The following is a 27,583-nucleotide window of genomic DNA, read 5'->3' on the forward strand; positions in this document are numbered from 1 at the left end:
AAGAATAATCTGCTCAGGATCACCCATTTGGTAGGTGGCAAGTGGGTTCAAACTAGACAGGCTTTTTTTTGTCTTTGTCTTTTTAGGGTCTCACCCCGACACCTGGAGGTTCCCAGGCTAGGGGTCTCATTGGAGCTGTAGCCGCCGGCCTACACCACAGCTCAAGGCAACGCCGGATCCTTAACCCACTGAGCAAGGCCAGGGATTGAACCCACGTCACCATGGTTCCTAGTCGGGTTCGTTTCCTCTTTGCCATGATGGGAACTCCTGGGCAGGCTTTTGACTGCTGTCATAATCCATATTTCACCCATACTAGGCTTTTAATCACTACCATATACCAGGAATGAACCACGGTGCCTCCTGCATGTGTAACAGTTTCCTTTCAAAGCATATTTAAACTTTAGTTTTGGCAATTAGAACTTTATTATGATTTCTGGGTAGGTAACACTTAAAAAAACCCAAATGGGAGTTCAGTGGAAAGGTTCCCACCCCTCCTGCAGCTGGTCCCCAAACCCCCCTGTGTCTCTTCCGCTCGGAGGCCATTAGTATTTGCAGCTCCAGGGAGCCGTTTACAGTATCTTTCTTTTAACACTTGATGCAGTGAACTAGGACCATTTAATGAGAAACTCACTTTGCCATTGCTTTTATGCTTTTGTACTGAGGTTACAAGTGCCCAAACTGGCTTTATATCTGAAGGTGGCTCTGGGGATGCTCTTTCCTGGGTGAGGGCAACAGGCCTGCCATCTCCAGTGATTTGAGGGGGCCCTAGACGCTCCATGATGCCTGGGGCTTAGATCAGGCAGCGTCTTTATACTTTTATCTGGTTGTTGGATAGCTTTTCCTCTGGATAAGAGGAGCCATGTTCTTCCTTGATGCCGGGAACATAGTAGGTGCTCAATAAATGTTTGTTGACGTGAACAGCTTCTGTGGGTTGTGTCAGGCTCAGGGAAATAAGGCTGGAAAATATCCTTTGGAGTGTCTGATCTTTAGGGCCATAGGACGGATATTCAAGGTAAGCAAACCATCACGCAGCTCATCATTCAAGCCTCTGGACAGGAGAAGCTTAGAAAAGACCTGCTAGGTTCTCGAGTCAAGTAACCAGATGGAGTCTCAGATGGGGTCGAGAGACAGGGAGAGACAACACTTTCGCCTGTTAAAATGTTGGCAAACAGTTGAAATAAAAATCTTGGTGTTTAGTGGTTCTTTATTTTTTCATATTGATTCTAACTTGATTTTTAACTTGATCCTTGTGATAAATCTGTTACTGTAACATTGGGTTGAGCTTCTAATCAGAGGTGTTTCTGTTTTCTTCCTGGCACCAGGGAGCTTGTGTATCAAATATCATTGAATACTAGTGCTCCAGTGTAACTGGTGATGCTGTGTCATCAGTGTACCTTGGTTTTCTTCTGTATTCTTGAAAATGTTATGTAAAAGCAAAGAATTAAAATATTGAAACCAGTATGTGTCTGCAAAAGTATTTGCTATACAAATTTTTATTAGGTAACTACCGAAAAAAAAAAAAAAAAAGAGGAATTCCTGTTGTGGCGTAGTGGTTAACAAATCCGACTAGGAACCATGAGGTTTTGGGTTCGATCCCTGGCCTCGCTCAGTGGGTTAAGGATCCGGCATTGCTGTGAGCTGTGGTGTAGGTTGCAGATGCAGGCTCAGATCCCACGTTGCTGTGGCTGTGGTGTAGCCTGGCAGTTGTAGCTCTGATTAGACCCCTAGCTTGGAACCTCCATATGCAGCAAATGTGGCCCTAAAAAGCAAAAAAAAAAAAACAAAAAACAAAAAAAAACTTAATTAGGTAACTACCATCTCCACCCCCAACTCCCACCCCAGCCCTCAGTTTGTTTGAGTTGCTGCCTAGGCATATTTTATTTTATTTTATTTTATGTTAAGTTATTTTTGGGGGGCTGCACCCTCAGCACATGGAAGTTCTCAGGCTGGGGTCAAATGGGAGCTGCAGCTGCTGGCCTTTGCCACAGCCACAGCAATGCAGGATCCGAGCCTGTCTGCAACCTACATCACAGCCCAGGCAACGCTGGATCCTTAACCCACTGAGCAAGGCCAGGGATCAAACCCGCCACCTCATGGTTCCTAGTCGGATTCATTTCCGCTGCACCATGATGGAAACTCCTATGGGCATCTTTTCATTTTATCCAACACTTTTTAGAAATTCATTTCACTTTAATGTGTATTTATGAAAAGAAATTCCTGCATTAAGTTTTCTTCTTAAAATGTTTATTTTTACAGGCAACTTGAAAATTGGAAAGAAGGACTTAAAGGCCATTTCTGATTTGCAAAGATTGTCTACGATCTGAAGAACTACAGGCTGAGGTGGCTGAATGGGACACCCTTTTGGAGAAATAAAAATGACTCTTCATTGTGTGGTTGCCCTGTTTGCCCTGATAAGTTCCTGTTTAGCAACAGCAGGTAAGTTGCATCATATAGATTGCTTGTTCATTATATTCTTCTGGATATAGTTTTCTTTGATCTTTGCAGTCTAGAAAAATCTAGGCTATGTAATGTTTATGCAAAACTCGAGTATTTATATTCTTCAAGGCAATAAAATTATTGGACTGCTATAGATATATTTGCCTCTGTTATATTTTACTAGGCTGCTGCTAGACATTCTCATGCATAGGTTACATTTACTTTCTTATCCTGAGTAAGAATTTCGAAAATGCTTTTTTGTTCTTTATTACAAAGTAAATAGATGTTTTACATACAGGGAGTGGTCCTCGCATAGGCTGCTTGGGAGATCCATCATTTTGCCCATTTCAGGTATTTTAATATGTAACTTTTAAAAATGTACAGAAATGCGGAGTTCCTGTTGTGGCTCAGTGGATTCAGGACCTGACATTGTCTCTGTGAGGATGCGGGTTCGATCCCTGGCCTGGCCCGGTGGGTAATCCACTGGGCCAGCATTGCTGTAAGCTTCGGTGTAGATGGCAAATGCAGCTTGGATCCAGTGTTGCGGTGGCTGTGGTGTAGCCCCCAACTGCAGCTCCAATTCTTCTCCTAGCCTAGGAACTTCCATATGGCAGGAAGGTGGCTGTAAAAAGAAAAAACAAAAACAAAAACAAAAACCCAATGGGAAATGCATTGTGCTTCCTAGAGGCCATCAGAGCATGAGGCGGGAGATGAGAAGAAGCAGGTGATTTGGTTGAAACATCATTGCTTAAGTAAGAGTCTCAGATCCCCCCACCCCAACATCTGTCTTAGTGTTGGCAGCCAAGCTTACTTCACAAATCTGGAAATTTAATTTGCTCTATTTTGTTCTAATTTGCTTTGTGTCTCTTCTCGCATGAGCTACATAGAACTAATTTGTTGGGCCAGTTCTGGAAACGGGCTGGCCTCAGGAAGAAACACATTGACTTAAAAAATGATCAGCCTCCTTGTTTCGGCTGTAGAATTGCACCTGCAGGTGACACGAGAGTGATCCCAATAAGCGCCACGTATTGAATGTGCACTCTAGCAGGTACCGGGTACCTGAGCTAAACACGAGTGGACCATGGCCATGACTGTGGGAGCAAGGATGTCCTTATTTCAGGAGCTCACTTAGTCACAACGCTGAGGGGGGTGAGGTTGTGTTCCCCATTTTACAGATGATGAAATGAGGTGTGTAGAGAGCCGGTGACCTGTCTGGCGTCACGGGGCTGGGGCACGGAGGGGCTGGGCTCCCCATCTGTACAGACACTTCGCCTCCTGGGAGATGCTGAAGATGCCAGACCACCGTTGAGTCTCTTGTCCACTCAGACCAGGAGTCCTTGGTAGCCACAGACCAAGTGAAAGCCAGTTTGCAGAAATGAGTTTATGAGACTGGAAAGCAGAACGTCCCCCTGCTTGCAAATATCTTGAGAGAAAGTTGCTACTTTTTTTTTTTTTTTTTGAATGCCAGTGTGTGAATTTGAACTGCCCGTTTTCTCTGTCGTCAGCAGTTTCATTTTGTCTCATGATTGAAAAGTTATTTGCCTTTTAGCCTGTGCATTGAAACCAATCTTAATTAAAATCTCATTGAAAAGTAATAGCAGAGAGAGAGACTGAGAGAGCGAGAGAGAGAGAGAAACGGGGGTGGGGGGGGAGAGGGCGGGTGGGCTATGGCTTGATGGAAAATGGGCTGTTTGGATGATAAAAGATGTATAATGGTACCTGATGGGTTCGAGGCAGAATTTTCATCTTTCGTTGATGAGAAATGTAACTGAAGAAGGTACTTCATGGGCACGTGGTGAGTCTGGAGACTCTGTCTGTCGCCTTGATGTATTTGACAGTGAACCTGTTTTGCTTATGGCTTCCCTTCCTCTTTCAAGCCAGGGGTAAAAGGTATGTATTTTTTGAGTTGTGCGTACCCTCAAAGCTTTGCTGGGCTGTACAGTAAGGTTGAAGGTACAGGAGAATGAACAGATTATAACAACCGGCGGCAACTGATGAGCGGGACAGATGTCGAGGAGCTTTTTTGAACAACGTCATGGGCCGAGTGAGTGCAGAAGAAGGGAGAAGTGTTTTGTATGTACTGGCATCCAGGAATTTTCTGTGTCAACTCAGCATACTTTACAAAATGCTATTGTAGGGCATTTGGGATGAGTTGAACTTCAGAAAGCTAGTATAATAATGAACAGTTTAATTACTATGTGCCAGGCCGTGTTCAAAGTGCTTTTCCTTTTCTTTTTTTTTTCTTTTTCTTTTTACAATTGTACCTGCAGCACATGGACGTTCCCAGGCTAGGGGTCAAATTAGAGCTACATTCGCCGGCCTCCACCACAGCCACAACAACACCGGATCTGAGCCACGTCTGGGACCGATGCTGCAGCTTGAAGCAACACCCGATCCTTAACCCACTGAGTGAGGCCAGGGATTGAACCCACATCCTCATGGGCCCTATGTCGGGTCCTTAACCTGCTGGGCCACAATGGGAACTCCTCAAATACTTTAAAGGTATTATCCCATCACTCCCTTAAGAAGTGTAGGTTCTTTGTTTATCTTCCTGTTGTAGATGAGGAAACTGAGGGGCAGACAGGTTAAGCAATTTCCTCAAGGTCCTGCAGCTACGACGTGGCAGATTCAACCATCAACCTACCTAGCCTGGGTCTACAGGTCGAGCCTTTAGTCGCTGCAGTAGGAGGGAGGATTGCTCAGAGAGGTGGTTGCTGTGAAGAATGATGACGGCTTTGTTGGTGCCACCCATGTCCTTCAGCAGCATCAGGCGTTCACTGAGTCCTGCTAAGTGCACAGCCCAGTACTAGTCACTTAGGGACATGCAACGAAATAGAAGATTCATCCTTCTTTTGTGCTGCTTGTACTTTAGTTCGGCCTATGAAATGCCACCATATAGCAAAACAATCAAGGCATGTAGGTGCTGTGTCGACGCCGGAAGCCCTCAGGGGGTCGGGGGTGGGGGGTGAGGAGCAGGGGCGGCCTTTGTGGTATTGAGCTTGGTTTGGAAGACCGGGCAGGACCTCGGAAGGGGAAGGCCCTGGGGTGAGCTGATGGGAAAATAGGATTTGGCACGTAACTGCTTGATGTTGTCTTCAAGAAACGGATGGCGCGGAGAACCGGCTGGGAATGTCGGGGCGTGTGTTCGCGGAGGATCTTAAAGGGCAGGACGAGGCTGTGGGTTTCATGCTGAGATGTGGATTCGCTCTTTTCCCACCCCCTTGTAGCCACAGGCATGCACTGTTTGATTTAGAAAGTGAGCCTCCTCCTCGGCTGCAGAGGCAGCCTGCCTGGCACATAGGCTGCCAGTCACCTTGCTCTTGCCCTCTGCCCGCTGATGGATTGTGTCTTTCTAAGGCAACCCTGCGAGGTGGTCTTTGTATTATGATCACCATCTGCATTTTACATGCAGGGAAACTGAAACTCCGTAACGCATAAGGGGCAGAGCTGGGACTGGAACCCAGGCAGCGTGGCTCTAGAATCCAGCCTGTCAGTCACTCTGCTGGAGCCTCCGTGGGGCGGGCCCTCCGTGCGGAACGAACGATCGTGCTTGCTGATGGATACGAGGGCAGATGAGTAGCCGCCAGTGGGATGCCCTGGAAGCAGATTACCGCCCCCCCCCCAGCCTCAGAAGGGACGTGTGTAAGTCGTCAGAGTGGATGGACCCCCAAACATGGGCCTTGTTTATTGCATGCTTATTTCCCTGATGCTGCTCTGAAGCTCCGCCGTGCGGTTCTCGGCAGCAGACGGGCTGAAGGCCTCGCTTGGCTGTGTGGCCCGAGAGAAGACGAGCACAGCACAGCACAGCGCGTAAAACCAGCCCGGGTTAGAGGAGGAGGAGCAGCCTGCGTGTGGCCTTCAGTGAAGGCCTTTCTTCTGGGCTGTGGCTCGGGGTGGGGTGGGGGGGCACAGCCGGGTGCGTCCCAGGGCTGGTGGTGGCTTTGGCAAAACTCACACTCTCCCTTCCCTCCTCGTTTGGGGGGTGTCACCCAGCATCACAGGGAGGGAGGGCCACGCTCTTGGTGAACAAGAGTTGGGCAAGGACCGGAGCGCCTCCTGCTGAGAAATTACCGTTGGTGTTTGCGGCCGTGTCTTGGGTCCTGTCACCTGCCTAACACAAAGTGGGAAGTTTAAGAAGTACATGCTTGCTCCGATGGGCTTCAGCCTCATGAAGTTTGCACTTTAAAAACTGTTCTGCTACACATCTTTTAAAAACCTCAAGTGTTGCCTCTGAGGCTTTTGCTAGCGTTGCTGAGGGCCATGTTCCTAGGAGCCCTGCAACGAGAAAAAGAGGCACACCTGGAGAATTCGGGGACATCGGTTTAGAGAAAGCGAGGGACCTGTCTGGGCTCCACTGGCCCCTTGTGTCAAGTCAAAGGGTGCTGCTGGCGCCTGTGTCAGCCGGGGGGTGAAGGGGGGGCTTTTCTTTCCGTGGGTGCCACGCGGTGCCCAGGTGCCTAGGGGCATCCTTTTGGAGGGTGGCCCATGGCCCGCACACACACGTCTGTTGAGGAAACGCATATCTTTTCCTCTTTATTGAATGTACCTGGCATTCCAGGTAGAGTCCACAGGAAGATAGAGATGTTTTTACTTGGAGCTATTTTCCTGCTTCAGAAGATCTGAACCCTTTGGGTCCAGAGATACTCGCTGGTTCATTCTGGCTTTGGGACGGGACGAGCTCGCAGCCATGTGAGGAGGCTAAACGAATGATAAAGTCATTGTAGTTTTATATTGTTTTCAAAATGCTTTCATGCCTCGTGTTCATTGGCTTCTACTGGCATTTCCCGGGTCGACGGGCTTGTGTTTTTCATTTGTGGAGTGAGAGTGTTGTGGCTTTAGAGAAGGTAAGCAATTAGAATGCTAGTCCACCTCTTGAACTTGAACTCAACATGCTTCTGCAGACCAGCTGCACCGACAGGCCATAGGGGCTTTCTCCTGCAGTGCCCCCTGCCCCCTGCCACCCCACCTCTCAGAACAGTGCCAGCCTGGCCCTCTGCTGGTACTTTGCACGACTCAGTTTATTTCATCCTAACAGAAACCCGCTGAAGTAGGCATTTGTCATTAACACCGTTTCTGTAATTATTACGACCGCCACCACTCCTGCCATTATTACTGTTATCTTGATACTGATTTTACAGATGAGGAAACTAAGGCTTAGAGAAGAAAAAGGTCACCTTTGAGAAGTTAAAGTGGCCCTTTATGTGGTGATAGTCAAAGGACAAGTGGCGGCAGAGCCAGAGTTCACGTGCTTTCTGCAGGGCTGCCCCGGAGGGAACGGTGCTCTTGCTCTTGGCCTTGAGATCAAAGGCCTGAGGACCACAGGGTGGTCCTGCCACAGCGTCGCCCTCTCTGCCAGCAGAGGACCCAGAGGCTGTAACTCGGAATGGCAGGAAGGCGGGGAGGGTGCTGGCGGGACCGCCCCCTGGGGATGTCAGGGTCAAGGGCGAGAGACGTGAAGGGTCGAAGCAAATTCACAGCGATCTTCGCAAGCGAGCCCCTGAGTCCCGGGACACAGCTAGTTGATTCGGTCTGTGATGATCAGATCTGTTTTTAGGTGGTTATTACAGCCGCTTCTGTGTTTAATTCCACTTTTGGATACACAGGGAAAAGATACTGTCAGTTGTGATGCCAGCTCTCCCTGGGTGCCAACCTTCTATTTATTTTTAAGAGCAGAGAACGGTAGTTCAAAGACCCAGAGCGAGTAGAGTGGCCTGCATTTTAGGTAGTGGTCCCTTGGGGGAGACCCCGCACGGCCAGGCGTCGTGAGGTCCCTGGCTCCCTTTCCTTAGGTTTTTACGCAGAAACAACACAGATGCACAGACACACAGACACATACCAAGACAGACAGACAGACAGACAGACAGACAGACACAGTTGGGACAGTTCACTGTAGTCCAGGAAGAGATGAGTTCATTTCTCGAAGATGACCTTGCCCTGCGCAGAACTCAGGTTTTTCTCTCCTTGGCGTCCTTTTCCTAGACTGTGGAATAGCCGCCCAGCTGTCTGGATTCTTGATTTATTGGGGTTATTTTAGGACACCAGTGATGGTGCGTTTTGTACAGGCCGATCGACTTTTCCATCAGGGCAGAGCTCTGTCTGTGGCCGTGGGGCTGCGATTGCTCAAGGCGAGTCCTCTCACACGTCCGAGTCTCGGCTTGTTTGCTTTGATAACTGAGCCCTCCTCCTCTGCGGCCCCCTTGAGTCCCTGCGAGAGCTCCGAGCTCTGAGGGCGGGTTTTGGAAGTGTGCTGGGAACAGGGAGCGTCCCTCAGGACTGGCCCTGCAGGTGGGGGGTGTGGGGACAACTCTCCTGGCCCGGCCTCCACCTGCCTCCACGAGAACTGCTGATGTTCATTTTCTTTAAAATGTTCTCTGCCAGAGTGGCCTGAAAAGATTGACCCTGAAGTCTGATATAATCATATTTTTGTTCTCTGAGAGGACACTATAAATCAGGCGGAATTCTAGAGGCTGAAAAACACACTCGCTCTCAAAATATTCCTTCCAAGGACTAGCTAGCCTGCAGGTGCTCTGGGGCCAGAGGCCCGGCTCTTCTCCTGCCCTGTCCTGCCAACACGTGGAAGTCTTACAAAATAAAATAACATAAAGAACTAGAGTGGAATGTGGACAATCTCACTGCCTTCAGAGGAAAATATTGATTAAAAAAAAAGTTATTCTCTCTGTTGGCAGTGAAGGGAGCAGGGTCGTGGTAAGTGGCAGTTCTGGCAAAAGGAGAAGTCCCAGCACGGCTGCTCTGAGTTCCTGGCGTTGCCTCCCTCTGCGCTCACGTGCCCAGTAACAGTCCTGGTCCGGATGCCAGACGCTCCATCAAGAGTAACGCCCCCCCTTCCTCCCCTCCCGCCCCATCCAAAGGCTGCTGGGGAGCAGAGGCCTCAGGAGAGAGCAGAGCACTCTTGCTGGAGGCCGTCCCTGTCCTGTTGTTTCCGTCACGGTGCCACCAAGCTGCAGTGCTTTCCTGCGACGGCCCAGGCTGGCAGGACCGTCTGTGCCGCTGGCTCCAGCGGGCGGTGGCTGCATCGTGAAACAAAATGCCTCTGTGGTTCCCTCGTGCCCTTTCCTTTGAGTTAGAGGGAAGAACCACTTACCGTTTCACCTTTTCTTTCACCTTTTCAATCTGCGTGTCTATTTATTTATTTTTTTTTTTTTTTTTTTTTGTTTTACTGTTCTATTTCTTGGCGCTCCGCGTATATGAGTTCCAGCTAGGGTTGAATCGGAGCTGCAGCACCACCTACCAGAGCCACAGCATTAGGATCCAGCCACATCTGCAACCTACACCACAGCTCACGCAACGCCGATCTTAACCCACTGAGCAGGCAGGACGAACCCGCAGCCTCATGGTTCCTAGTCAGATTCGTTAACCACTGCGCCACGACGGGAACTCCAATCCTGCCGTGTTTAGATGGGAGCTGGTCTTCTGGTGAATGAGCATCTTTTGTTCCTTTTTAGGGCTGCACCTGCCGCATATGGAAGGTCCCAGGCTAGGGGTCGAATTGGAGCTGCAGCTGCCGGTCTACGCCACAGCCACGGCCACACCAGATCCTGAACTCAGTGAGTGAGGCCAGGGATCCAAGCCACATCTTCAAGGATACCGTTTGGGTTCTTAACCCATCAAGCCCCAGTGGGAACTCCTGGTGAACAAACTTTGAGGGCTACCAGGTCTCAGGTCCTTGGCCAGCTTCCGAGGCACAGGAAGGGGGACTCCGATGATGCACAGCGAGTTATTTCTACCTTCTACGTGGTTAAGTTTCCCAACGTGTTCATTGATTTATTCAGCAAGCATCTGCTGAGCGTTCCAGATGCTGTTCCAGGTATTGGAGATACAGCAGTGAACAAAACAGTCAGAAATCCTCGTGCACCCGAAGCTTACATTCTAGTGAAGAGAGAGAGAGACCAGAAACAAACCAAAAAATTACAGGTATTTTAGCAGGTTCAGTGGAGGAAAAGCAAAGGGGCTATAGAAATTTTTAATAGGCAAGTACAATTTAAAATAAGGTGATTAGGGAGTTCCCGTTGTGGATCGGTGGGTTATGAACCCAGCTAGTACCCTTGAGGATGCAGGTTTGATCCCTGGCCTCTCTCTTTGGGTTAAGGATCTGGCATTGCCACAAGCCGTGGTGTAGGTTGCAGGCGTGTCTTGGATCCTGCGTTGCTATGGCTGTGGTGTGGGCCAGCAGCTGTAGCTCTGATTCATTCCCTAGCCTGGGGACTTCTGAATGCTGCAGGTGCCACCATTTAAAAAAAAAAAAAAAAAGAATCCAACTGCAGTGGCTCTGGTCACTGGAGAGGCACGGGTTCCTCCCCAGCGCTGCAAAGTGGGTTAAAGGATCTGGGGTGGCCGCAGCTGTGGCTTGGATTCAGTCCCTGGCTCGGAAAGTTCCATATGCCACCCCGGCGGGCATTAAAAATGAAGTAAGGTGATGAGGGAGGGCCTCACACTGGGAAGATGACCTTTGCGTGACCAGCTGAGGGAGGTGAGCTAAGTGGATAACGGGGCACACTGAGCACTCCAGGGGGAAGGAGAACATGTGCAAAGGTCCTGAGGTGGCCGCATGTCTCAGGGGTCAAGCCATCCTTCCAAGGCAGGTGGCTGTTGGGTGGAGAGTTGGAGGGTTACCTGAGGGCAGGGGTGGAGCTGCACACAGCCTTGTGCGCCACTGTCAAGTCTTTGCTCCGAGTGAGAAAGAGGCGTTGGAGGATTTGAGTAGCAGAACGATAGGATCTGAAGGGTAGTTTAACCAGATCACTCTGGCCGCAGTGCTGAGAATACCCTGCCGGGCGAGGGTGCGTGTGGGGACACTGTTACAGCAACTGAGCCACGAGCTGATGGTGACTCTAGGATCTGACTTGGAGGGAAAGACCCTTGGAAGTAAAATGCTTTTGAAACGAAGATGATTTTGTGGTTTTCTTTCAATCTGTTCCTTTTTGGGGAGAAAAGAGAATAAAGACTTACACCTCCTATCAGTGGAATACCACGCTGCAACCTCGTAGTAAGGATAGTTACTTCCAAGTAACAGCAAGTGCCCCCCACACCCCAGACCGTCCAAAGAAATCTCAAGGAGTGTGCCTGTCCTTGAGAAAGCGCTGTTGTGAAGCCCTGGATTCTCTCGTCCTGACTTATCTACCATCCCGATTTCCAAGTTGCATCCTTTTCAATCCCCAGGGGGTCTGTTTTTTAGGATGATGGAATCCGAGGGTCTTAACCACCTTTTGCAAAATTGCTTCTCATAGCAAAACTAGCGTTTCAGAGAAATGCGGTTGCATCCAGCTTTATATAATAAATATGCTGTTGGTAAGCTCATTTTTATGAGTTAAATTCCATATTAAGTGTAGCAAGGAGCTGGATACTTACAGCAAACTTTTTTTCTGTAAAGCCAATAATGACTTTAAAATATGTTTCATAATATGGACATTCATATTGCTTTTTGCTTGAAAGTGGAATAGCCATCTTGCTTTTGCAGTTGGAAGTTCTAAACAGAACTGAGTGGCAGGCTGCAGGTGTGGTGCACCTGCAAAAACCAGGTACGTGCATACGAACCACCTGGGGAGCTTCTTACCATGCAGATTCTGTTTTAGTCGGTCTTGATGGGCAACAGACTGCATACTTTTTTTTAACAGGCCCATATGGTGTTGATGCTGCTGACCTGAGAACCCTGTTTGCAGCATAGATTGTCTGTTTTCTCAATGCACAAACTGTATCACAGAACCTGCACACACCTTCTAGAAAAGTCTTACTGTTGCAAAAGGAGGTTGATTTTAGCATGGCTTTGAAATAGGTACCTCAAAGACCTCTCGGTGAACTCATGTGTGGCAGAGAGATCTCTGTGCTGGAGGAATTGCTTTGAGGGAGTGAGATCCACAGACACCTTGAGTTGTCCAGCTGTAGTATGGTGCACCTGCAAAAACCAGGTGCATCTTTTGGCTGGGGCCACACCTTGACATAAGGATCATAGCTGTTACGAAAAGGAATTTCCGGAGTTGCTTTACGTTACATCGAGCTAAGGATCCAGCGTTGTCACTGGTGTGGGTTCGATCCCTGGCCCAGGAACTTCCACAAGATGCAGGCATGACCAAAAAAAAAAAAAAAAAAAAAAAAAAAAAGAGAGAGAGAGAGACAGAAAGGAATTTCCCCCCAGTTCTTTATAATGTGCTTCTTTTGCCTTTTTGCATTTCTTGCTTTGTGACTTAGTAGACCAAGTTCGGAGACTTGTGTTGATCCATTGATGTGGGGACACTGGTACAGGCAGCTATGGCTGAGAGAGGGACCAGCTGACTCATTAAAAGGGGGAGTTGAGGTAGGTTGACAAGGGTGTTCAAAAAAGTTACTGTTAGGAGTTCCTGTCATGGCGCAGTGGTTAACGAATCTGACTAGGAACCATGAGGTTGCAGGTTAGATCCCTGGCCTTGCTCAGTGGGTTAAGGATCCGGTGTTGCCATGAACTGTGGTGTAGGTTGCAGACGCGGCTCAGATCCCGAGTGGCTGTGACTGTGATGTAGGCTGGTGGTTACAGCTCCGATTGGACCCCTAACCTGGAAACCTTCAAATGCCTCAGGAGTGGCCCTAGAAAAGGCAAAAAGACAAAAAAAAAGAAAAGTTACTGTTAAGTGAGGCATATACCTCGTTTCTGTGGAGCTGTTCTAAGTCTTTATCTTTAGCCTCCTCACTGATTCCTGTTTTATCCCTGTCTCAGATTCTAGGCTAGAACTTGAAAAAAATTAACATTTTTCAGCAGGGAAAAGAATTCCCTGAGTTGTTATTGATATTTATTAAGCATCCTACATCATATTTATTAAAAATTGGGATAAGATGCAGAAGATTTTACCTAAAACATTGTCGACTTCTAAAATAACTTCTGTTTATGTATCTTGCCAGTGAGGAGTTCCTAAGTTTTCTGATTTGCCTTCTCAGATCTCATGTCTGTCAGGAGGAGAGTCACAGCCCTGGCACTGGCCACAGCCCCAGGTGGTGGCGTTGTGTTTTTGAAACTGGAACAGAAAAGTCCAGAGGAATGTACCAACGTTTTTATTACTTCTTGCCCCCTGCCAGCTTTTTTCTCGGCCTCCCCAAGATGTGTTTGTCTTGCTGACCATGCATGTGGAGCAGTCTGGAATTCTGTTTGGCATTAGATAGCTAAAAAAAAAAAAAAAAAATAGATGTCCCACATGATTGAGGCTATGGGAGTGGGAATTTTTTTTTTCTTTTTGCCTTTTCTAGGGCCGCTCCTGCGGCATATGGAGGTTCCCAGGCTAGGGGTCGAATTGGAGCTGTAGCTACCAGCCTACGCCACAGCCACAGGGATGCCAGATCCGAGCCACATCTGTGGCCCACACCACAGCTCATAGCAACGCTGGATCCTTAACCCACTGAGCGAGGCCAGGGATCGAACTTGCATCTTCATGGATACCAGCCAGGTTCATTTCCTTGGGCCACAATAGGAACCTTCCCGCCCTCCTTTTTCTAAAATGCCCCATCCCCATGGCCTATGGAGATTCCCAGGCCAGGGATTGAATAAGAGCTGCAACTTTGCCCTGCAGCTGCAGTAATGCCAGATCCTTTAATCCACTGTGCCTGGCCAAGGATCGAACATGCACCTCCACAGCAACCTGAGCTGCTGCAGTTGGATTCTTAACCCACTTTGCCACAGTGGGAACTCCCTTTTTTTTTTTTTTTTTTAAGTGTTATTATCTCTTATTTTGTTTTATTTTTTTGGCTGCCCCCATGGCATGTGGAAGTTTTTCCTGGGCCAGGGATCAAACCCTACAGCAATGGCAGTGCTAGGCCATCAGGACACTCCAAAATTTTAAAGTATCAAATTAAAAATTCCCACTCCGAAGAAAAACAGTATCTTTAGGGTGAAGGAATAAGTTGAACTTTCAGAGCCTGAGGATTTTACGTAATTTGAGAGCAGCGTCTGAGGACCCCAGCGGCCCTCCACCTCTGTCACCCCAGGATCTTTGGCCAGGATGGTGTCACTGTCACCAGGCAGGTCTCAGCCTGGCCCTCTCCGGTGGCTGGGGAGTCTGTGTCCTCTGGTTTGCCACATTTAATTAGCTCTGGAAATACGTTATCAAAGGCTGTCTGGCAATGTTTCATTAGTGGTACGGGGTGAATTCAAAAGCACTAATTAATTGTTTTAGATTATTTGCAAAGCCCATGCTGAAAAACCTAATGACTCTATGAGAAAGTTGGCAGAGAAGCCGTTCAGAGATTAGCCTGGACCTTCCCCGGCTCAATTGCCTTTTGGAGTTGGGCCAAGGGGAGTTGTTTTTCTTTTCGGAGACGTGCTCGTGGCCGCATTGTTCCCTAAATTCCCAGTTTACTGCTTCAGGCTCGTGGCTGGTGGAGCCCATGCGGACCTGGCCGAGCAGAGGAGCTCAAAGAGCATCTTCTAGAAGTTTTGTTTGTTTTCTGTTTTGTGAACACAGTTACTTAACATTCATTAACTAAATAAATACTTCCCAAGGGCCTCTTCTTGGAGGAAAAGGAGCTCTAAGTTTGTTACGAAACAATTCAGGTTCGAAGCGTTCAATGTTCAAAAGCACCAGGGTCAGCCCTTGAGTCGGTCCCCCCCCCCCCACCACGCTTCTTAAAACAAAACAAATCAGATTCCTCATTTCCTCGCTTCACCTGGCCCAGGACAGCAAACTGCTACTGCATCTGGAACGTGGTGTTCAAAACCCTCAAATCAAGGGCACACACCATCAATTCAGAGTATACTGTATGTGTGAAGGGGAAAATGGGCTTGTATAGTTTTGCTGCATTTGACGTAGGGTATAGAGTAATAATAACACCTAGACTTAGCCCAGCCTGACGAGTGCTAGGAATGTAGTGGAAGTCCCTGCCCTCAAAGACGAGAGAGTTGCGGCTTGTGGAGCCGAATGCCGGTCCTGGTGATGCTGAGAGCAGGGAAGACATCTGCGGGTGACAGCACAGAGTAGTTCAGACTTATCTCCCAGCCAGTCGAGTGTTCTGTCAGGGAGCTCTTTGGCAGGCCGTCCGTGGCTTTGCTGAGCGGCCTTCCTGCCGGGATCTGGCAGGTCTCGGGCCTGGCCCCGGCCTTCCCTCCTCCGGACAGGCCTCCGCGCCTTCTCCCGGCCTGGGCTCCGGCTGCCTGTGACCGAGTAGTTTCGTACGACGCCGAGGCCCAGCGGAGCTTTATTAACATGAATCAGGAGAAAAGAATTCTAGTGAAAAATATCAGAGGACGGTGCTGAGTTGCTTTGTGATATTGTCAGATCTTCCTCCTGAAGTCCAGCACGGCCCGAGGAGATCTGTTAGTTCTGTTGATTCCTCGACTTGGAATCTCTTGGAAAAAGCTTTGCATGAAAACCTCCGGGGAGCGTGTGCTGGTGGAGGAACTTCTTGGTCCACAGCGGCCTCTGTTTACTCTGTGTGAGGCTGGCCATCCTGAGGTTTCCGGCCGGCCGGGCAGCCCACCACCAACCGGCCTCCTCCTCCGCCAGCAGGCCTGCTGCAGGAGCAGCTTTGCCTCTTAACCCTTTCCGCAGGTGCTCCCCAGGCGACGGGATGGAGGGGATACGAATGCAGATCTCAGAGCTGGGAGGAATCGTGAAAGATATTTTTGAAGTTGAGACTAAAGCTTTTGAACCCATAAATGACTATGATTTTTTTTTCTTTGCTGCTTTATTTTTTTTTCACTCTTTTTACACTTTTATTTTAGAAAGTGATGTCAGGCTACAATGTCAAGACTTACTGGTGTAGCCTAGTTAAGTTGTTAAGACATCATGACTAATGTTACAATGAATAGTTAAGTTGATGGCTTTTTTTTAAAATCTTTAAAGTTAAATTTTTTTTAGAAGGATTAGAGTTGATTTGCAATGTTCTGTCAATTTCTGGCGTACAGCAAAGTGACCCAATGTATACATGTGTGTATGTTGGAAGAGAATACGAGATAGAAGTAATATATATACATACACACACATATGTGTACATATATTATTTCTATCTCGTATTCTCTTCTACCATGTTCTATGTTCTATCACAAGTGACTGGATATAGTTCTCTGAGCTCTGCAGTAGGACCTCATTGCTTATCCATCCTAAATGTAATAGTCTGCATCTACTCACCCCAAACTCCCAGTCCATCCCACTCCCTCCCCCACCCCCTTGGCAACCACAAGTCTGTTCCCCATGTCTGTGAATCTCTTTTTGTTTTGTAGATAGGTTCGTTTGTACCAGATTTCAGATTCCACATGTAAGTGGTATTGTATGGTATTTATCTTTCTCTTTCTGATTTACTCCACTTAGTATGAGAATCTCAGTTGCATCCATGTTGAGGCAAATGTCATTATTTTGTTCTTTTTATGGCTGAGCAGTATTCCATTGTTTATAGGTACCACATCTTCTTAATCCATTCACCTGTCAATGGACATTTAAGTTGAGGACCTTGAAGAGTGGTTTTTTTAAAAAAAAGACAAAATTTAAGTTGACCCTAACCGTGGTTATTTGCATTTAAATGGATTCGAGTGGGAGAGAGAGGAGTTAGGATCCCCATGGATAGAATGAAAAGCACACACCTTTTGGAGCAGGTTGTATCTATTTTGCTATCCATGAACATGGTATACGCCTACGTTTGTTTAAGTTTTCTTTAAATGCTTTCAGTACTCCTTTGGAGTTTTCAGAAATTTATTTTGAAGACTGCAGTGTGTCCAGATGTGAACAGTGTTCATTATGCATGTCTGTTTCATTAGAATTAGGATTGAGAGCCTCTGTTTTAGAGCTATAATTCTATCTTCTTTAAATTACTCTTGCTTAGCAGTGATAAAAACTAATACTCCCTCTGGCCATCTGGAGAGTGAGCTCAGCCACAGATAACTAAGGCCATCTGCTACAGTGAGTTATTGGCCTGGCTGGCTTTGCTCTAAGTTGTAGGAACTCAGAGCTCAGTGTGTGCTATGAGAAATATGTTCTGTTGCTGAGGCTCAAGCTGGTGTTGCTGACCGAGGAGACCTCACATCTCTTCCCTGTGGTCAAGTGAGCATCCTTGTTCCTTTGGATGGTCTCAGAACCAAAAGATGGAAAGTTGTACTCTTTTGCCAGGCCCTTGGCTTTTCCCAGCAGATTTTTGCTGAAGCATAGTCACTGGTGAAGCTTTATTTGGGACCTGTAACTAAAGAGTTTTGTAGAAATTTTACCCTCCAAGTGTGAGGAATGCTCGAGGATTCCCGTTACACTCTCACACTTTTATATAGGAAAAGTAGTTCTACCACAGTGTTCACTCTTAACAAAGGTGTGTTAAAGTCAGAGTCAGGATCCTGCAGTAGTTGTGACCTTGGGCTTTGGATTCAGACATAGGTTGAGGCCCAGGCTTTGCTATTTGCAAGGCCATAGCCTCAGTATCCTCATATGTAAATAGAGATACTGATTACATCCACTGCACGGTGTTCTTGTGATGATTATAAATGAGATAACTGCATGTAAATCGAATGGTCATGTTTATTTTATTTGAAATCATTGAAAATAGTGTTCTTTGAAAAATAGCATGAGAATATTCACCCAGCCTTTTAGGTTGAAAGCCTAAATTTAGGCATATTTTTAGTGCAAAAATCAGATCTGAGTCTGAAATACAATGTTGAGATAAGGCAGCCCAGTTTCATTTTTCCTTTCCTTTCCTTTCCTTTCGTTTTCTTTTCTTTTCTTTTCTTTTCTTTTTCTGTCTTTTTAGGGCCACACTCATGGCCTATGGAAATTCCCAGGCTAGGGATTGAATTGGAGCTATAGCTGCCAGCCTACACCACAGCCACAGCAATGCCAGATCCTTAACCACTGACTGAGGCCAGAGATGGAACCCACATCCTCATGGATACTAGTTGGATTCTTAGTCCGCTGAGCCACAGTGGGACCTCCCGTGCTCAGTTTCTTTATTTTCTACATGTTCTGCGCCAAAAGGTACAGTGAGACTAATGAAGTTGGGAGGAAGTTGTGAATAAAAAGCTTTCTTCTTTTTTTTCTTGTTTTGAAGATTTGAATTTGAGCCCCAAGTTTATGCCTTTCAGAGCTTCTATTGCCGTGTCTATAGATTACTGCTAATTATTCTTACTCTGTTGCTTGTTAGGAGAATGGAATATCATGTAAAGCAGCCAGCGTTTTATGGCCCATAGTAGGTCTTCATAAAGTCATTCCTTATTTAGAAAAAGTGAGAGGGCTAGCGCAGACCTGATGGACAGAATGAATTTGCCATTTAGCTGCGTGCTTCCAACAGAGAAAACACAGATCAAGGTATTTCTCTGGGGGACGGCTGATTTGCTGTTGGCTGAAGCAGGGCTCTGGTGGCTTTGAAATGAGAAGAGTTAAATCTGGGGCCTGGATGGAAAAGACTTGATTCCTCTTGAGGAAGTGACTTGGCCTTTTGTTGGAAGTTGGAGGGTAAGTGTGGACCTTCAAGGCAGTAATGGGAGTTCCTGTCATGGTGCAGCAGAAATGAATCCGACTAGGAACCATGAGGTTGCGGGTTCGATCCCTGGCCTCACTCTGTGGGTTAAGGATCCGGCGTTGCCGTGAGCACATGGCTTAGATCCCACATTGCTGTGGCTCTGGTGTAGGCTGGCAGCTGCATCTCTGATTTGCTCCCTTACCTGGGAACTTCCATACACTGTGGGTGTGGCCCTTAAAAGAAAAAAAGAGAGAAACAATTTTGCTAAAATAATAAATCTGATCTTAATGTAGGTATTCTCTCTGGGGGGAACGTCGGTGTTAGGATAAAGGCTACTCCATGAAGAATGGGGGGAGGAGTCCCTTTTTAAAAAATTTTTGCTTGTATTTAATATGCATTGTGGTCTATTTTATTTTTTATTTTTGCTTTTTAGGGCTGCACCTTAGGCATTGGAGGTTCCCAGGCTAGGGGTTGAATCGGAGCTGTAGCTGCCGGCCTACACCACAGCCACAGCCACAGCAACGCAGGATCGGAGCCATGTCTGAGACCTACACCACAGCTCCTGGCAATGCCAGATCCTTCACCCACTGAGCGAGGCCAGGGATTGAACCTGCATCCTCATGGATCCTAGTCGGGCTCGTTAACTGCTGAGCCGCGAAGGGAACTCCCTTTTTAAATTTTATTTTAAATTGAATTTTATTTAAAACAATTTTATTGGAGTATAATCGACTTACACTGTTGTTGTTTCGGGTATTCAGCAAAGGCAATCAGTTACACGTATACCTATTCTTTTTTCCCATATAGGTTATTACAGACTACTGAGCACATTTTTTATAACTGAGTGACTTGTGGTCGTTGATTTAACGACAGATGCTGGCTCTTTCAGTGGGTTATTATGAGTCTTTGACAGCAAGAAGGTATTGTTTCTTGGCAAACATTCTATAAAACTTAGCAACAGTACTCTATGTATTGGCTAAAATAGTGATGGTATATTTTATTTAGGAGCTGCACGTGAACTCAATAACCCAGGGGTCTCAACATGAGAATTGTGGGACCTTTTCAAAATTTCTGGGAGGTCAGAACCATTTTTATAATAATTCTAAGATACTGTCTTTCCATTGCAATGATGATATAAAAGCAATATTGGAGAAAACGGTGGTGGCTTCTCAGGAATTGAGGCAGTGCTTCATTGCCGCACAGCAACTTTGTTTGAAAAGACTCCTGGTGAAGCAGTAAAAACCTCCCACACATGTCTTTTTCATGTTCTGTCTGATGAAATGGGAAGGATGCGTGTAGCAGTTCGACAATGCAGCGTGCAGTGGTTGTCTTGCGGAGAAGCATTTGTGTGATTGCCTGACTTATGAGCTGGACTAGTCTGTGTTTCATCGAATACCCTTTTACTGGAAAGAACAACTGACAGACAAATGATGGTAATCCAGACTTTGGTATCTGGCAGACATTATTCAAAAACAAACAGAGGAAGCATGCACGTCAAGGAAACAACTGACAGTATTTGTTGCCAATGATAAAATTTTACTGTTCAAGAAAAAACTAAAATTTTGGAAAATTTATACCCGTCACTATGGCCATGGCAGTTACTCAATAGCTAAAGCTTTTCTGATGAGATTAATGGAGATACTAATAAATGTGATTTTTTTGATACTGTATAAGAAATATCTCAACATTGGCATATTTGCATAACTCAGTGAAGCATTATTTTCCAGATGACCAATACATGATATTGTAAAACCATGTGTGGGTGACAGATCTCCCATCTTGGTAGTTATAACATAGAACAATTGATTTCTTTTTGTTTTCAGTGGTCGCCCCCGAGACATGTGGACGTTCGCAGGCTGGGGTCGGAATCTGAACTGCAGCTGCCACTTATGCTGCAGGTGTAGCAACTCCAAATCCTTAACCCACTGCTCCAGGCTGGGGATTGAACCTGTGCCTCTGCAGGGACCCAAGCCGATGCAGTTGGATTCTTAACTCACTATGCCACAATTGGAACTCCAGAGCAATTGTTTTTTAAAAACTTTATATTTTGAGAAAATTTTAAACTCAAGGAAAAGTTGCATTAATACTGCAGAGAGTTCTTATAAACCTTTCACCCAGCTTCACCTCTTAACACCTTGTATACTCAGAATGATTATAAAAACCAATAAATTAATCTTGGTACAATATTAACAACTGAAGTATAGAGTTTATTTGGAGTTCGCCCATTTTCCCACTAATGTTCTTTTTCTGTTTGAGGATCCAATTCAAAATCTCCCATGTCATTTAGTTGTCCTGTCCCCCTAGGCGCCTCCCGTCTTGGCAGTTCTCTGTCTTTCCGTGACCTTGAGACTTTTTCAAGCATACTGGTCAGTTTTGGAAAATGCCCCTCAATTTGGGTTTCTCTGATGGTCTCTCGTGATTGTGTTGCGGTTGTGTGTTCTCGGGAAGAATTCGCAGAGGTAATGCTCTCCTCTCGGGGTGTCAAATCAGGGTTCCATTCTGTAGATGAGTCTTATTACTGGGGATGGTAAACCTTGATCTCTTGGCTGCAGTGGTGTCAGCCAGAAGTCTCTGCTGTGAAATTCCTCCTTTTCCCTTTGTCGTTGCTCAGTATTTGGAGAAGAACAATGGATTTTTTTTTGGGGGGGGGCTGCGCCTGTGGCATATGGAGGTTCCCAGGATAGGCGCTGAATCGGAGCTGCAGCTGCTGGCCACATCACAGCCACAGCAAGCTGGATCTTAATCCACTGAGCGAGGCCAGGGATTGAACCTGTGTCCTCATGGATACTTGTTGGGTTTGTTACTGCTGAGCCACAACGGGAGCTCCAGAACAATGGACTTTAATGTAACAAGGTGTGCAGACTTCATTATGTGACTCAGATTACACTTTGCAACTAATCTTTAAGAAGTGGCTGTTCCCTGAGTTTAGGTATAACACACCAAAGAAGAAGTAGGCACAAGTATATGAAAAAACAACTAAGATTTGCCTCTCCTTTCCAACGACATATCTGTGCGAGGCCAGATTTCTTCCTATCCTTCAACCGGAACGTTGTATCATAACAAATTGAATGCAGAAGTAGAGCTGAAAGCCCAGCTGGCTTCTATTAAGCCAGACATTAAAGAGATTTGCAAAGATGTTAAACAGTGTCACTCTTCTCACCGAAGGATGCTTTATTTTGGAAAATAGTTATTCTCCATTAACGATACTCTTTATGTTAACATGCAGTGCGTTTATTATTATTGGTTTTAAATAAACGAATAAATAGTTTCAAATCTCTGTTTTAATTTCTGCGGTGGTAAATGTTGACATATGGAGCTCCTATCAACACTAGCTCCTTGCCGTCCTGAGTAACTGTAAAGCATAAAGTATCCCGAGACCCCAAAGATTCAGAATTGCCGTTTCCTGAATCCTAAAGAGGAGCCATGGTGCTGGGGGCCGGGGTCGGGGTGGGGTGGCAGGTGGGGTGTGTCTGACCGATGGAGCAAGTCTTGCGGCCCAAGTGAAGATACACAGAAGAGCTGCACTAGGGGACAGGCCTTTACGGAGGTCACGCGCTGAGCATCTTGAGAATCCGTTCCCCCACCTGGCAGATGAGGGCGAATGGCCTAAGGATAGCCATGTCTCTTTCAGCTCCCAAAGTGTGGCTCCGGGTCACGGTCACTGTCAGAGAAGCCACGCCAGCAGGGTGGGTATTATGGAGCAACACAGATAATGGCTAGACATTCAGAAGGTTAAAGACAAGATCTCTAGAGGATGTGACCTAGTGTTGTTTCTGAGGCCCTTGTTCTGACTTTTGGGGCCTGTTACATTGTTGCTTTCACTATCCCATTCAAAAATTTATAGTTTTATTGTTGAATTTTACTATGGGGAGTAAAGGGAAGATTTTACATTATTGCTGAAGTTTTTTTTTTTTAGTCTTTTCTAGGGCTGCTCCCGCGGCATGTGGAGGTTCCTGGGCTAGGGGTCCAATCGGAGCTGTAGCCACCGGCCTACACCACAGCCACAGCAACACCAGATCTGAGCTGCGTCTTCACGACCTACACCACAGCTCACGGCAACCCCGGATCCTTAAGCCACTGAGCAAGGCCAGGGATTGAACACTCAACCCCATGGTTCCTAGTCGGATTCGTTAACCACTGAGCCACGACGGACGGGAACTCCATTGCTGGATATTTTTGTCCATTTATGTATATCACAAATTAAAAAGTAAATGTATGATTTCCTAGAATCTTGAGCCACAAAGTGGTCTGTGTGTGTGTTTGTGTAAACTTTTTATGTATGAATATTTATAAATATTTACATAAATCACCTTTATGTGTTATTGGCTGTTAATGTACCACTGATTTCTATACTGAAGCAGGCTCGGATTGTATATGCGTTATATACTTATACGCTTCGTAAAGTTCATTAGTTATGTTGGTACTTTGGTTTTTTTAAAAAAGTGATTATTAGGACTCTTTAGATGTCATTGACATTTACAAATAAAGACTTAGAAAAATGCCAGGTGGACTGTGTTAAGAATCTCAAACTTTGGAACGAACGCTTTTCTTTTTTAGTTTAAATGGAAAGTCTTGATGGCTTAGTTTTCCTTTGTTGTTGGCCATGCCCATGGCACAGGGAAGTTTCTGGGGCAGGGACTGAACCCAAGCCACAGCCGTGACAGCATTGAGTCTTTAACTGCTGGGCCACCAGGGAGCTCCCTTGAAGGCTTAGTTTTTAAAGATGAAGAAACAAAAAGGAAGAAGCCAATAGTGAATTGTCATATTAAGTATCAGTCTAAATCAGATTTTTAAACAGGATCCTGCATTCCTGTAAAGTGGATTTTGTAATGGAAACTGCCACAGTTGAGGGCCAGCTCTGTCATAATCACCAATTTGGGCATCTCTGATGTTTAGCAGAAATATAAATATCCAATGCAGCATGTGTTTGTTACACTGTCATAGGAAACTTTTGTAACTGATTTTGAGCCAGATTCTTTTAGGGTTTAAGCTACTATTTGAAATCAGATTTGGAACCCGAACTAACTTTCTGAGCCCTTCTATAATTTAGCAAATTAGAATAAGGTAAATTTTAGTACGTATGATATCTAGAACAGAAATCTCTGATTATCTTGATCCAAAAAGCTTCATTCCTCAGACTTCAAAGTTTCCTTTAAGTGGCTATTTTAGGGTATTTGTGTCATCCAGGCAAAGAGGGAAGTGCTCCCGGCTCCAGCAAGACAGTCTAGTAGAGAACCGTGCTTCCTGCCACAGACCTGAGGCCTGCTATCCAGATGCAAAGCCGAAGTCTGTCATTAAGTAGCTGTGTCGCCTCAGTTTTCTTCATTTCATCTGTAAAATGGAGCTAATGATAGTATCATCTCACTGGGTTGTTTTGATGATGTAATGCAATATGGTGCTTCCAATGCTCAAAACACTGCCTGGCACTTACTAAGCACCATAAGCCAGAGCTGTTAGTATTTGTGTGCTTTAAAATTATTGCTTAGTGGAGGGAGTGGGATGGACTGGGAGTTCGGGGTTAGTAGATGCAAACTGTTGTATTTCGAATGGATAGGCAATGAGGTCCTGCTCTAGAGCACGGGGAAGTAGGTCCAGTCACCTGTGATGGAACATGCTGGAGGATGACGTGAGAGAGAGAGTGTGTATAGGTGTGTGACTGGGTCACTCTGCTGTACAACAGAAAGTGACAGAACAATGTACATCAACTGTAATAAAAATTAAAACAAAAGGTAAAACAGTAAAAAATATTGCTTAGTTAATAGACGGTGTATTTTAGGTTGATTGTTTCTTCATGACATCCAAATTTTTATCTCATTAGCAACATTATCCTCAAGTAATGGTAATGTTTTTTGTTTTGTCTTTTTAGGGCAGCACCTGTGGCATTTGGAGGTTCCCAGGCGAGGGGTCGAATTGGAGCTGTAGCTACTGGCCTACACCACAGCCACAGCAACGCCGGATCCGAGCCTTGTCTGCCACTTGCACCACAGCTCATGGCAACGCCAGATCCTTCACCCACTGAGTGAGGCCAGGGATCGAACCTTTGTCCTCATGGATCTAGTCAGATGCATTTCCACTGAGCCATGACGGGAACTCCCTCAAGTCATGTTTTAGGATGAGGTACATCTGAGAAGATTTTCCATTCATAGGGCACGCGAGAGTTCCAGCTAGATTTGTGGTACGTCGCTGGTATTTTAAGGATCAGATTTAAGGACGAGAGATGATCTGGTCCAAATCAGCTTCATACAGAAATCGTCCGTGTGACAGCCTGTTGACTGCGCCCCTGGCCTTTGCTTGAATCCAAAATATCTCTGACTCTCGGGAAACTCTCCCTTGTGTTGTGCGGTCCACCTGGCTGTCACCTCCATTCTCTGCCCCAAGTTTTGCCTGGTAGAAATGTGTGGAATTTGGCTAACAAACAACCCATCCGAACAGTGACCCTGAAGCAGAAGAATTCTGGGCAATTCAGAGTTGTCTAGAATTGACCAGATAGGGTTGACCAGATAGCGGATGTCAAAGCTGAGGGGCCCAAGGGACTTTGCTCCCTGTCGGTGGAAGAAGGAAGGCTTGTATTTGTGGATGGAGTGGCCCTGAGCTGGCTGGGACACCTTTGGCGTAGAAGTTTGTCCCACGGAGCTGTGGCGTGGCTGTGAACCAGACGGGAAAGGCAGGGCCTGGGTCTCTGGGCCCCACTTGCACAAAACACCCCCGTGCCTTGTGGTGCCTGTCCCTGCCTGGAGGTGGAGCTTCTTTGTGTTTGAAAAACTTGCTCCTCCATATTTTTTTTTTTTTTATTTTGTCTATTTCTCCTCCTACGTAGAAGGGAAGAAAACAGGAGAAACAGCTTCTCTTGGTCACTGCTAGCAGCTCCAAGACCTTGGAATATAGTAGGTGTTCAGTATTCAAGTGATGGAAGTAAAGCTTGAACACTCAAATGTGAATATATTTTCGATTTAAGGCAGTAAAAAAAAAGTCATTCATTTTCCTATCACCGCCCACCCATTCTTTGGGCCTGAGCTGAAGGAGAGCCCATCGGAGGATAGGAATTGAGCTCTCAGGAAGAATATCTGTTATTATTTGCAATTTTCAGATACGCCCAGAAAAAAGTATCTTTTCTGTTTTGATAGGTGAGGGTTTCCCAGAGAGTAAAGATTTCTGATTTTCTCAAAGCCAGAGGTGTCCCGGTGCTATCAGAATTGGGTTTTTAAACCAGCCCAGCTGGATAGCAGCTTTAAACTGTAGCCGGGGCAATGACATATGGACTTAGTTCTACTTCGAGTGCTAATGAAACAAATTTGCCAGACACATGAATTGTAAAAAGCCATCAAAACATTACAATGTAGAAGAAAAATGTCATGAAAATTCCAGCATGTAATGTCCAGATAGTTCCTTTTTCTGAACGCTTTGACATTTTTCCTTAGGTAATTTGCAAAGACTATGTGAGGTTGTAGAAAATATATGTAAAATTAAAGTGACATTAGTGGAGAGCTTTGAATAGAAAATTTAAGGAAATCTGAGCTTCCTTTGTTCTTTGGTGTTGTATCTCTCTTTAACGTGCCAGTAGCTGAGTTTTCTGTAGCTTGAAGATAATTATTTAGGTCCAAACACATTGGCATATTCTTGGAATACTTTTTTTTTTTTTTTTTTTTTAGGGACGCACCTGCGGCATGTGGGGGTTCCCAGGCCAGGGGTTGAGTTGGTGCTGCATCTGCGACCTACACCCCAGCTCATGGCAACACTGGATTCTTAACCCACTGAGCGAGGCCAGGGATCCAACCTACATCCTCATGGATACTAGTCGGGCTCCGAACTTGCTAAGCCACAACGGGACCCCCTCCTTGGAGTATCTTGATTCAGCATCTTCTCTGGGAAGAAATGCCCCTGGATTTTGGGACCAGGAGGCTGGTTCCTGCCTTCTGACCCAAGTGCCCCGAGCCCATGCTGGTCTTGGCTTGGTCATTTGACTCCGTCAGTAACTTATGAAGTCAATAATCAATAACTTTGTATCTTTGAGGGAGATGTTTTGTCTGTAAAGTGGAGGCAGTAATAGTATATCTCAAAGGTGTTGCAAGGAAAACGCACATAAACACATGTAAGGGCCTTAGAGGGGGCAGGACATCCTAAATACCCCATAGATCATAATAGCGTGGTTGTCAAAGGTGCTATTTTGAAGGTAATACGGGGGAAAATGGCTAAAAGAGCTTTGGAAATTTAAAATCTCTGTACACATTCGAAGGAATATTATTTGTCTCGACCTCAGTATTTGCAGAGTTATTTTACATTTAGGGCCACTCACTGTGTTGCCACTTCCATGTCTCTTTGTGGGACTTGGCGTTAATGTCTAGGTGCCCCTCTGTCCGGAACTAGGAATGCTTTGAGGCAAAGAACATTAAGTATGGACGAGTTAGAAAATGAAATAACTTTGTATTTTCTGAATTATTTCCTTGATGTGCAATTTTAATATCGTGGAATTTCTCCGCAAGGGGATAAAACCTACTCTTTTCCATTCTTAGCATCCCAGTGTTTACAGGAAAAATGGAAAAAGTAGATAATACGAGGAGAAAAATGACAATTTTAAAGGGAAACGTTTAAAAAATAGTTGTCTACATTAATCAAATTCCATAGACGTTGTATCTTAAGCATCATGTCATCTGTGCAGAGAAGGGAGTGGATTTTGAACCTCCTTTTTTCCTTAAAGCCTATTGGCCATTCTATTGAATAGGAGGCAAAGGAAGCACATTGCTTC

At 45.9% G+C, this 27,583-nt stretch overlaps 1 protein-coding gene across 4 annotated transcripts in view; it reads left to right on the top strand.

Annotated features, from left to right (window-relative positions):
• TGFBR3 (transforming growth factor, beta receptor III) overlaps positions 1-27,583 on the top strand; it is a 200,850-nt gene that overhangs the window by 25,257 nt on the left and 148,010 nt on the right. For 2 of the 4 annotated variants that reach the window (XM_021088719.1, XM_021088721.1), the window contains exon 2: positions 2,257-2,436. In XM_021088719.1, coding sequence (XP_020944378.1) covers positions 2,349-2,436 — 88 coding nt within the window. In that variant the 5' untranslated portion in view covers positions 2,257-2,348. 4 annotated transcript variants of the gene reach the window in all.

The sequence above is a fragment of the Sus scrofa genome, chromosome 4 (assembly GCF_000003025.6).
Source record: "Sus scrofa isolate TJ Tabasco breed Duroc chromosome 4, Sscrofa11.1, whole genome shotgun sequence".
Lineage (NCBI taxonomy): Eukaryota > Metazoa > Chordata > Mammalia > Artiodactyla > Suidae > Sus > Sus scrofa.